The sequence below is a fragment of the Schistosoma mansoni genome, chromosome 1 (genome assembly GCF_000237925.1).
Source record: "Schistosoma mansoni strain Puerto Rico chromosome 1, complete genome".
NCBI classification, from domain to species: Eukaryota; Metazoa; Platyhelminthes; class Trematoda; order Strigeidida; family Schistosomatidae; genus Schistosoma; species Schistosoma mansoni.
In genome coordinates this window covers 5,965,452-5,977,234 of record NC_031495.1, presented here as the reverse complement: position 1 = coordinate 5,977,234, position 11,783 = coordinate 5,965,452, and the positions used below count along the sequence as shown (strand labels likewise).

General features: G+C 36.2%; 1 protein-coding gene across 1 annotated transcript; it reads right to left on the bottom strand.

Moving 5' to 3' along the window:
* Positions 1-3,061: 3,061 nt before the first annotated feature.
* On the bottom strand, positions 3,062-8,729 carry Smp_101670.1 (putative 5-AMP-activated protein kinase, beta subunit; the record flags this gene model as incomplete). The annotated part of the gene is made up of 3 exons (XM_018793079.1): positions 8,649-8,729; positions 5,959-6,127; positions 3,062-3,568 (listed from the first exon to the last, which is right to left on the bottom strand). The coding sequence occupies exons 2-3, from the start codon at positions 6,088-6,090 to the stop codon at positions 3,062-3,064; spliced, it is 639 nt and encodes a 212-aa protein (XP_018647627.1). The 5' UTR covers positions 6,091-6,127; positions 8,649-8,729.
* Between the last annotated feature and the right edge of the window lie 3,054 nt (positions 8,730-11,783).

Sequence of the window (11,783 nt, the reverse complement as noted above, 5' to 3'; positions counted from 1 at the left end):
AAATAATGAAAAAAGTGACTTTTACTGCAGGAAAATTACCTATAATCTCTCACAACACAAAGCATTTTATAATCGTGTATAGCTAAAAAGCATGCCCCCAAATGCCCTGGTACGGCCGAAAGTGGGGAGAGTTCGCTCTCCCTCTCGAAATGCTCTCACATGACCACGCGTATAAAGCCTCTGCCAGGGAAGTCCTACTCACTGCCTTCTCGTGGCGGGAGTGTTGTTCACGAAAGTGAGAGGACGAAAAGCGAATGTCTGGCGCTTTAACCGGGTTGGTGGAAACGGAAAGTCCACCTAGGGGAGTTGGAAAACCCTGATTCCAAACCAATGGTGCACATGGGCTCCAGTATCCTGAGGGAACAAATGGAGTATGAACCAATTGTTGGTCACCGACTATCATGGGACAGCACCGCCTTGTGGATCAGACGTTTAGGTCAAAGGCTCGGGATGTGACTCCCTAAGAAAACCACCTGCTTTAATCTGGGCACCCGGGCAGTATCACAGCCCACACACAAATAAATGAAATGACGATTTCTACTGACAATACTATACTCGCTCCTACTAGAAGCAGGACAATTTACATTATTATTATTATTATTATTATTATTATTATTATTTACCACGTCGCTTTTTCACTCCCTTTTATTCCCAATTTATGTATCCTTACTTTTCAACTTATGCAGCAGCTCGCCCATGGTGGAAACTCTGTTCTATCTAAACGATCTCCACTCAGTCTGGTCGAAAGTGAATGCTTCCACCGATTACGAATACTGAACCAGTCTTTCCCTGGCTGGGGTCCGAGAGATGGTGCAACAGTGGCTAGAGACGTTATCACATATGGCTCAGAATAGAAGCCAGTGGCGATCCTGCTGTAACCTTCTCTTACTTTCCTCATAAAGAGTGGTTATAACCTCCTTAATTGAGAGAGTCTTCTGGTTGTACATTTCAGTCCCCCCCCATCATTACTCTTCACTTTTTTCATCCTTTTTTTCCTTTATATATACGCATCTTTCCCCTTTCTCTTCCCATTCTCATTGTTTTGTGTGGCGCATATGTATTTGGTGACCCTTTGTACCAATATGTATGTGTTTAAATAAATAAATTTATTAATTAAAAAGCATAATATACGTATTTTAACTGTTTAAATGTTAAGATTAGTGTTATTGGATTAACAATGTATCATAATACTTCTTTTCAACAAATAATCCTATCAATATCACGTTTCAATGTCTATGACATTGATTAATAGTTTTTAGAAGAAACAACTGATTAGTATACTACTTAAAAGGTCAATGTTAACACATTGACTACTTATAATATGGATGAATTGATTAATATAAGTTGTAGAGTGATTATATATAGTAAGCAACGTTAAACGTAAAAAAACTCAAACTATGTACTTCGTTTTAAGAAACATTGATGTTTCATCTAATAATTTCTGACATATCAATTTTATTTTGACTGGTATATAAGTAAGTTAGCAAAAATGTAGAAGCGACTAAATCAAAACGTGGCATCAGTCCATGAAGTCAGTGACTATTGATTTGAGCTAGTGTTGGTTGGTGGAAACTACTTTGGTTGGTATTCACGCGATAACCTTTATCAGTGATTGGAGACATCAGTTAATATGAATCAGAATCAGTTATAATGGGGCATTCATTCTTTATCTTCTCCTAGATCTCGTGTACCAGTAACCCAGCATGTATATCTTGTATTTCGCCTTTCCGAACCATATTCTCAGTATTTATTCCTTCTTATTACCAGTGTTACTACATTATTCCGACTAATTTACTATTCAATTTGTTACACAACCGACTGTTTTATATTCATAATAAGACAATGAATCAAGACTCATTTACTCTGAATATATACATATATATATATATATATTGGTGTCATTTAACACAAAATACATTTCATAACCTCGACATCATTAATAACCTCTATAATGCTATGATTTATAGCTGCTGGAAAATTTGCTACTATCATCATCATTTTGGAATTTGATGTTCATTAAAGTGATAGATGATTTCAGTGTGTTGTAACAAACTAACAGCGTATGGAAACTATTGTTTAGTTAGCTAGGCTAGAAAAATTACTTAAACACTAGGAGATACTTTAATTAATCTGGTATTGCAAACATTAGAATTCCAATAGGAAAGAATCGAATTATCCAGCATTTCAAAATTTTCGAATTTAACTAATTATATAATGTAAAACTAAACTTTCTATTGTCCGATTAAGGTTTAATGGTATTAATCGGTCTAAATTGATTAGTTAGATTCATATAATTCAAACAAATATTATTTTTTGACCAGTCTCTTCTTCTGACCGACTGATAAAATTTGCTATCATAAACTAACAGGATGATCATTCAGTGTTCTAATAATATGACCTGATAAAATTTACTGACCACTTGTCATTTAATCGCATGATGTTGGATTCAAATAAATTTGATTGCATAAAATAGATGGAATGTGGTTAGTAGTGAGATCGAGGACGTGCATTTCGTCCTATTTGGAACTTGTCAGCTGGATGTACCTGTATATATATCAACTAAAACTGAACAGATTTCAGTCAAAATATGAACAACAAGATAGTCCAAAGGATTACAAATTAGATTAAAATCCAAACCCGTTGCACAAGTGAGTGGCTATTTAGACTCATTAGCCAATTGGATAATGGGTTAGCTTTTGAAACGAAAGGTAATGGATTCAAGTCTTAGAGTGAACATTAATTATGGAATACAGGTGCATGCAGCTGAAGAGCTCCAAGTAGAACGAAATGCGCGTCCAGAATTCTACTGCTAGCCACGTTCTACCTATTCTATACTAAATTGTGTTATAATTGTTTATATCGAGACGATTCTCACGGAATGTACATATGCCAACTTAGACTGACAAAATTTCAGTCAAGGTATCAACAACAGGATAATCGGGACCATTATAAATGAACTTAAAATTGATTGTAATGTAATACAGGCGTAAAATAACATTCTTTTTTATTATAATACAAGAACGAAGTGTACTAAAAACAGATATTTACTTCACGAAATAAATTACCTTTTAACCATAGGAATTCTTTTCTCCCAATTATTAAAAGTTCCACTAATATATATATCTTTACCACCACCATTCCATCGAAAAACAGTAGGAAGTTTTAAACCAACTAACTTTCTGGTTGGCAAAGTTCTTGCACGATCCCTGGAAACATTGTTTAAAATAACTTGTGGTTGACTATGCTTATACATTATTCGTTCATCTGTTGAACATAATGGACCTGCACTAGATGGTCTTTCTTGAAGAAAATTGGGGATTTTTTCATTACCACTAGAAGTTGTTGACGTTATCATGTTGTCAGATGGTAGCACATTATATAACCGATTATTATCATCAAGATTATCGTGAGCATTGATTATATTAATAGGTTCACGTAGACTGGCAGCTCGCATCATTGATGTAGCTTCATCAATAGAGATTGTATCTTTATCATCAAGACTAACATTGTCGTCATTCACTGACATTTCATCATTAGGATAATCGGCTGGAGCAGACCGTGATAAATCCTAAGAGAGAAATTAAGTAATATTAATACTATGGTGTGTAGTTTAACTTAGATACCATAAGATGACCAGATATATTTGATCGATTTCAACTCTTCTTTTTGTAAAACTGAATTAGGTCAAATTTTGGAATAAAAGTACTGGTTACTCATGGTGTATACACACGTACATATATATGAGATTATCCAATTGAGTGTAAGAAAATGTCACATCAAAAATTTATTTTTGGTGATGTTGTTCAGGTCAATTTATAGAAACGAACAACCAAACAACTGAATAGTGGTTACTGATTAACTGGAATTAACAGTTGAATTCTTTGGTCTTGTTGATGGCAAACAAAATGAAACACATCCGTAAATCACGGATCACAAAGGGGTGGACGGACAAGTAAATCACTCATGAAAATTGACTAGCTAAAACTAAAACTGAAGTGTGCAGCAATGTTTGTAGAGGTAGATAAAAGAAAATAACACAAAAAATTTATTTTTAACTCATAAATAATCATTCACTTAATCGAAACCATGCTAGGTTATACATTTATTATTCGACAGAATGAGGAATTAACGAATAATAAGGAATCTTCTTGTGGGTTGTTCAGTTTATTAGCACATTTAAACGAGTTCCAGATGGATATGACCAATAAATTACTAAGTTGACCGTGTATTTTTTGGTGTTTAGCGTTTGGTTCCTTTGAAAAAATTTACAACTCATATTTTTTCAGGAAACGTAAGTACAATAAGATCAAGACAGTGAAAGTGTTCGCTATGAGTGTAGAAGACATAAGCAGATTGCGATTAATTGATTATAGGTGTATTTGCGGTATTGCTTGTGCAATTAGTCAGTCAACTACAACATAGGACCAGGCACATATATACATCGGTCCAAGTTGTCATAACCTCATTAACACAACAAGATGAACATCGAATTCATAGAAGTAGTTAATTTAATGGTGGTAATATATAAAAGAAAGATTGTATATAAGGATATAGTATAGGAAGGAAGACAGATATGAAGCAATTTTAATCTCATAGTTTAAGGGAAGACAGGAAGTGTACACACCGACGCCATTGTGATTGATTCTGAGCCGTGTCACACAGAGTCACCAACCATTGGTTATGATAGTCGTGCGGACCCCAACCAAGTAATCTGTATCTACCAACATGGCTCAAACTAGAAGTTAGTGACTTCAAGCACTGACGCCACGTTTTGGTTTGGTCGCCCCTAACTCTCTTCCAATCATCCCCTATATTAGTCAGCATTGTGCGTCGTGGTAATCTGTGTTTGGGCATACGTAACACGTGTATTGCTTGTGCATGATGGAGCCATAGTGTAAGTGATGAGGCAAGGTTGAAGGTCTTAGGTAGGAAAGATAAGCTGACTGATAAAGCATTAAACTTTCGTCAAATCATGTGATTGAGATGTGATACGGATATCTAACCATTGCCAATGAAATGAGTAATAGTGACTGGTATGGGAGTAGGCTGGGAGAAAATGAATGGCAACCAAGCAAAGAAATAACATCGTTTCGTGAAGTTTGTGCCGTAAATTTAAACTCTGTGGTTAGGACCGGTGAGATAGTCGTAAAATCTGGCCGAAGACATTTGGTAACACGGCTTAAACTCAGTTACAATGGCGTCCATGCATATGTTTATATGAAAATATTGGTATAGAAACGGGTTAGAGCAAATGTATCAGGTTCGACATTGATTATAATTGACCGGTCGATCTCAGTATCATTAAATGCTTCACGTTTTTTAATCTTATTTGTCTCTTTTTAAACACGTATTTCCCTGTTAAACCTTACACAGCGGTTCATATTACTTCATCTCTTTTGTTTTTTGTATTTTTTTCAGTTTCCTCACTTTTCTGAAGTGAGGTTTCCCAAATATGACCTATACACATTTAGGCCAGGTCATACATTGTTTACGAGTGGCTAGATCTGAGAAGACTGATGGCAGTATGAAAAAGAATCACCACAAGAAACTAAAAATATCCGAGGCTCTTCAGTAGCATCCAAATTTGATTAGCCATGTAAGAATAAACCGGTAAGTTTCAAACCTTTATTATTGGTAGTAGTACATTAGAAGTAAGCTGTTCGGTAGCACTTTGATGGTTAGCATTGCTAGCACTATTTTATAATGCGGCACAACTACGTATCATGGTTGACAAGTATTTAATCTAATTCTGTACTTGTTTCGTTCAAAAGTTTACATCAAAGTGCACAATGGACATGTTTATACATCATATGCCACTCATATAAAGAATCTCAGCACTTTGTTTTATTATGGAACACAAAATCATTTAAACTTGTTCACCAGCCTAACTGCTATTGAATATTTACACAGTATAAACAAGTTATCAACCTATTGAAAGGGTAATCAAGAGTTACTTACTGTCAAACTATGAATATTTCGTTTTTTCGGTGGAGGGATAGTAACACTGACACCAGGTGGTGTGGAGTTGGGGAGTCTACCACAAACGTCTCCAGAAAAGCGTCTTTTATAGTGAGTCGGAGTATTCCCCATAATTGAGTATACACAGATTTACAAATTAATCCGAAATCTATAGAAAGATTTAAGAAAGGCACTTATACAATATTTAATTCACGATAGTAATAATAACTTTAAGAAATGCCACGTAAAACAGCAACTTGATGGATGATGTGAAATGGCGTCGAAGGAGGTGATTGAGACGCGTTAAATACATCTAATAATCGCCTATTTAAACATGTATGCTTTCTGGAGTAATGGCAATGACGACAAAAATACTTCAAAGCACTTAAAGTGACATACTCATTAAATTTTCGTCAGGAATATATATAGGGGTTTCTCGAATTTACAATTCACATCTACGAGATGATGGAAACGAATCATCGGAGAAATTAGGCTACGTAGACCAAGTCACCCTCAACGGTAAAGACTAACCTATTGCCAATTTAGCCCTGAAGGTTAATACTATATTATCCTGTTTTTTACATTTACTTATCAAAGTTATATTTACCAATTTATTTAAACAAATATTGGTACAAGGAGGCACCAAATAGATATGCGCCACATAAACCATTTGATTTGTGTGAGGACCGGATACTGCCCGGGTGCGGATAATTTCAATTATTTTATTAATTTCGTGTTCACTTTATAAATTCTCATAGTATACTATAATTAGGTACATATCCACTTATTTACTTCGACCAGTACATTATTTAGTACAAAGATTGGTGCAATATAAATTATTATATTGCCAAAGTAAGTTTATAAGACCCTTATCAGTGGCTTGAAAATATGAACCATATGAAGCAGAGAGAAAGCCACATCACTTCAAATGAGTAACTCTTTAAGCAAAAACAGGGATTACTTGCTTTATTGAAAAAATGTGCGTTAAAATATGTGGTCTAGGACATTCGCGAAAATGTTTTTTGAGGAACAAGTCAGTCATTGGACTACTTAAACTCACAAAAATATCTGCAACTAAAAGTGTTATGTGTGAATCTTTGGGTGGGATGATCGAATTTGTGCACAATAGGGCTATTATCAGTGTGTAATATAGTATAAAACCAAGACAATGAAGTAAGGTTAAGTAGATAAAACGCTCAACCTCTAAATATTAGACTACAGGTTCGGAAATCAAGCTATCTGCTTTCGTTACAGAAGTCAGGGTTTACATACCAACTATTTAACGAAGCTATAGCATTTAGCAGTGGAATAATAGGTAAAACGCGACTCTCAGACATTAGATTGCAGGTTTCTATCTCCCTAGCTTACGTTAGAGACATAAATAGCCAATAAACAGATTTAAAGCTGACTACACAATAGTACATGTGGTGACCGAGTTAAACTGCTACAACAGGTGGAGCGTACTCCATCGACTGAGTAAAGTGACTATACCACAGAACGACAACCTAACAGTCATCCTGAAGGCTAACTTCCACTTTGAACTTGTCTCCTATCTGTGAAATACGACGTTTATTTTGGGATGATAACCTTTACTAAAATGGAAACCGTTGGACTAAGCTAGAAGTGTATATATTCATACAAGTGAATGAGTTTAAGGTATATTTAAGCCTAAGTTAAATCAGTCGCATTATTCTCAGAGTATGACGACTAAGTTAATTTATGAGGACAAGAAATATCACTTTTACAGTGAAATAACTAATAGTTTCTGTAGCACATGTTGATATATTAGGTTGGAATCCTATTATCATGAGGTACACAAAATACACTGCAAAAGAGTATTTCGATTACGGAATGAAATGCAAAGTATGTAAATAAACATTATAGCCCGGAACCTCGTAACTTCGTCGCAATTATAGTTTCTGATATAAAGAGATTAATCAACAGCAGTAGTTGGTGACAGTAACCCTATGATGGATGGAGCATACGTTTTGGACATTTTTAGCTATCGTTGTTCACTAGAATGACATAAATTAACTGTCACTGTGTGCTAAAACCTATGTGGAACACCTGTAATATGTTCGATGGAGTACTCTGTCCAAAGTGATTGCCGTAAATTCTATAGCTGGAGAGGGGAATAACTGATTTGGTGTCTCATGTTGGTGTAGTTTCATCGTCGCTAACAGAAAAACCCAGCACACATAAGAGACTTGTTAAATCTAAGCTTGAATATTCACCCGAATAGATAACTATAAAACTGGTCGTTCCCTAACATCATAGGCACAGACCACATGATCTAAACGTCGTATTCGCCGTTATAAACGTGTGCACAATCATTGTTAGGAAGAAGCTAATATCCTAATCACATAGAATACAGTGAAATTCGGAGGATAAATAATTTGTACTGCGACCAAGAGTGAGAACGAATATCGGTTAAAAACCAAATTTAATTGACAAAAATGAAGAAACAGACTATTGTTAAAATGCTGGGTCCGCTTGTAGCTTATGAGATAGATCCTGGGTAGGGCTATTTAGTCCTATGTCAATCAAATTAAATTTGCTTTTAAGCGAAATCCATGCGTAGTCGGTCCCACCTAAAGAAAAAATGAAATCAAACATTTTTAAATGGTGCATTTCGCAACCAGGTATAGATAAACCTCTAAGCATAAAAAACAAGCAGCACTAGAGCTTACTAAATATGAGTGCGACTACCCCACTTCCAAAACTGGTTTGGTTGGGATGGAAATTGAAAGGAGTGCTTGATTCTCATTGGTTAGTTGTTAACGCGCTGATTGTGATCATTTACTTAGTTTTCGTTGGAAATTGAACTACTACTCGTTAGAAGAACTTGTACATGCCAAACAAAATAATATGCGTTTGCAGCTAAATTTTCTATAACATTATGGATATGATGCTGAAATTCCCTCAAGCACAATAAAAATATTTTCAACACAGTTTTGAAAACCGTATGACATTCGAATTAGAGGGCTGTTCAAAACAATTTCTAAAAGTAGTTCTTCAAGCATTTAGATTAGAAGGTGATCTATTTAGCTTTAGTGTGAAGTCTCTGGTTGAAAGTGCTACATCCAGTATCACTATTGTGGATCACCTAACGATCTAGTGTGGCACGTTATGCTACTAACGATGAGTTGGTTGGAGAGTCACTGTCAGCTCCCTATGCTCTACTAGGAGTGTCCGGCGTATGTAAGCAAGTAAGATGGATGGTTTATAAGATTTACGTTCCCACACCTCTGCTAGCAATCAAATATATATTTCCTTCCAGTCACCACTGTTTTCGCTTCCTATGTCTTTAAGCTAATTCGTTTGCTGATACTCAGTTATCAGCAATGGCCGATTCTGTCCTGTCTGGTGTATCGTGAAGACAACTGTATGCTGGTTACTAGCCTTTGTTTAAAAGGCCACTCATTTCTCTTGGATGGAAAATTTATGACAGCTAACTGTATATTGTCCTGTATAAACCCCTTATAATGAAAACAAGGATATATTCCGTACACTTCATTCATGTCGATTATTGGTACGTTAGCATTTAAAGTCCTTATACTTGCGTGTGTATGTGTGCGTATGCCCATCTTTAAATTATAATTGCTTCTCTATTTACTTCTTGTATTTCATTTACGGTCTATTATGTGTGTACGATGGGAGAGATGAGTAGTATGTCAACTTCATGTTGTATCTACTTGTTCTTGCTTGGACGATTGTCTGCTCATAACTGAGCGGATGAGACATTTCCTCAACCTCTCAATTTCAAAAGTCTGCTTTTCAAAGTTGATGAGTCAGGAGAGACGCTTCTACCTGAGGCGAATTTCCATGAATTATAAAATACTTATGATCCCCTAGAAACATAAAGTCAGCAAAGTAGTGATAAAACTGCTTCATGACCTTAGTCTTTTCTTTCCCCAGGCTATAAACCACTGTGTGCTATTGCGTTGACAGTGTTTTCCCAAGATAGACTGAAACGTCAGTCAATAATTAACGACGAGGTTCTGTGGTGTTTGAACGAACCAATGATTCTTTTGTATTGGTGACTGATTGATTTTGAATTCCAAATACAGTACATTCATTCGTGTTCATCTAGTACTTCTTCATTAAATTGCGTTGTTTCTGAGATTGCTAGCTTATATTATAATTCAAATACTTTTAAATATCACAGGTTCCCCAAGGGATAGTGAATACTCGTAATTCAAAGTTCTAAGAATAAATGCCGGCAGACTGACTCCAACTAAATGTCTGCAGCGCGAAGGAAACGTGTGTATAATCTTGATGGATGGACTTCTCAAATCCAGAGAGCCTAAACCGAGGAAAAGGTTGAGGATTAGAAGTAAAAATATACTGTGTGTCAATAAATACTCACTCTAAGACCCAGCGTTATCTAACCACTGATAAGGGTTGTAATAGGATTACTTTAATCCCTTCGTAACCCCAAACCTGCCTGTAGCCCGTCTAAGGTTCTTGCCGTTCTCAAGCCCAGATAAGATGGGAAGGGTGAAGATGGAATCAGTAACCCCATCTCGCAAAAATAACCTCGCTAAAATAACTCTAACAAGGAACAAGGTTACAGTATTGTGACACGAGCGCTAGAAAATGAAACGGTGTCAAGACCAAGCAAGATAAATGCAGTCACGCCTCACCTCCTTTGACATTGAAATTCATAGGGAATCACAAGGTAATTAGTGTTACAGCACACAGAGAAATGCGGTTGGCTATGTATTGGAAACACGTCACTTAAACTAAAACTAACACTTAACAAAAACCCACTGCTCAGACTGACATCAGTAACTGACCTTGGGGTACATTACTCTGACAGTCTTAACTTCTCTGAACATATCTCAACTAAAGCATCCCAAATGCGGAGATTGCTTGGCTTCATCCTTCGTAATTTCCTTCAAAACGAAACTAAAATCATCCTGTATAAAGCCTGCGTAAGACCCATCGTCGAATACTGCTCGTTCTTATTTTCCAACCTACGCCTATCTGATATACTTAAGGTGGAAGGAATACAGTGAGACTTCACTCTCAAAATACTTAAGAACGACTAACTCACTGACTACAAATGCAGATGCCATATCTGAGGACTAGAACCCCTCTGGAAAAGAAGGCTTAGGTCTAACTTAATTCTTTATTTCAAACTCCTTAAAAACCTTACTTATTCCAATTGTAATATAGCTCTCTACCAAGACTCACATGGATACAACCTTCGAGACAAAGTATCCACTGTCAAAATTGAAAGACACAGATCAAAAACACGTGAAAACTTCTTCCTTATCAAGTACGCATTGATATGGAACAGTCTGCCTTCTGAAATACGCATGGCAGACAAATTACATACGTTTGCAAGACTCATTGATCAAGCCCTCACCTGCATAGATCTGGTGCAAACGAACACATCCACGTCCCACACAGACATCATAGGCTCTCTACATATATAGACTGAATCGCCTTATTTCCCTACCTTGTAGTTGTATTAGACACTTTCCCCCCACTAATTCTTTTCAATTGAAGTAGGCAGGAAACTCACTGGACCTATCAATACTCGGTCGCTAAACGACGCTTACAAATACCCTAAAACGTCAGAAAAAACGCACAATCGACTGCCTACTGCCAGTGGTCGTACAACCACAGAACCTGTCACCCATCAACCGGTTAGCATAGAACAAAAAAACCTCAGCGCGAATTTAGTGTGAGTTAATTCTTGTCTATTCTTTATCAGTTTTTACTCATCTGTACACTATGTTGCCTTGCCATTAATATTATTTCACCACTCGTTATCTTACCTTATCTGTAACTAATATAAATCTCCACTTTTCCGC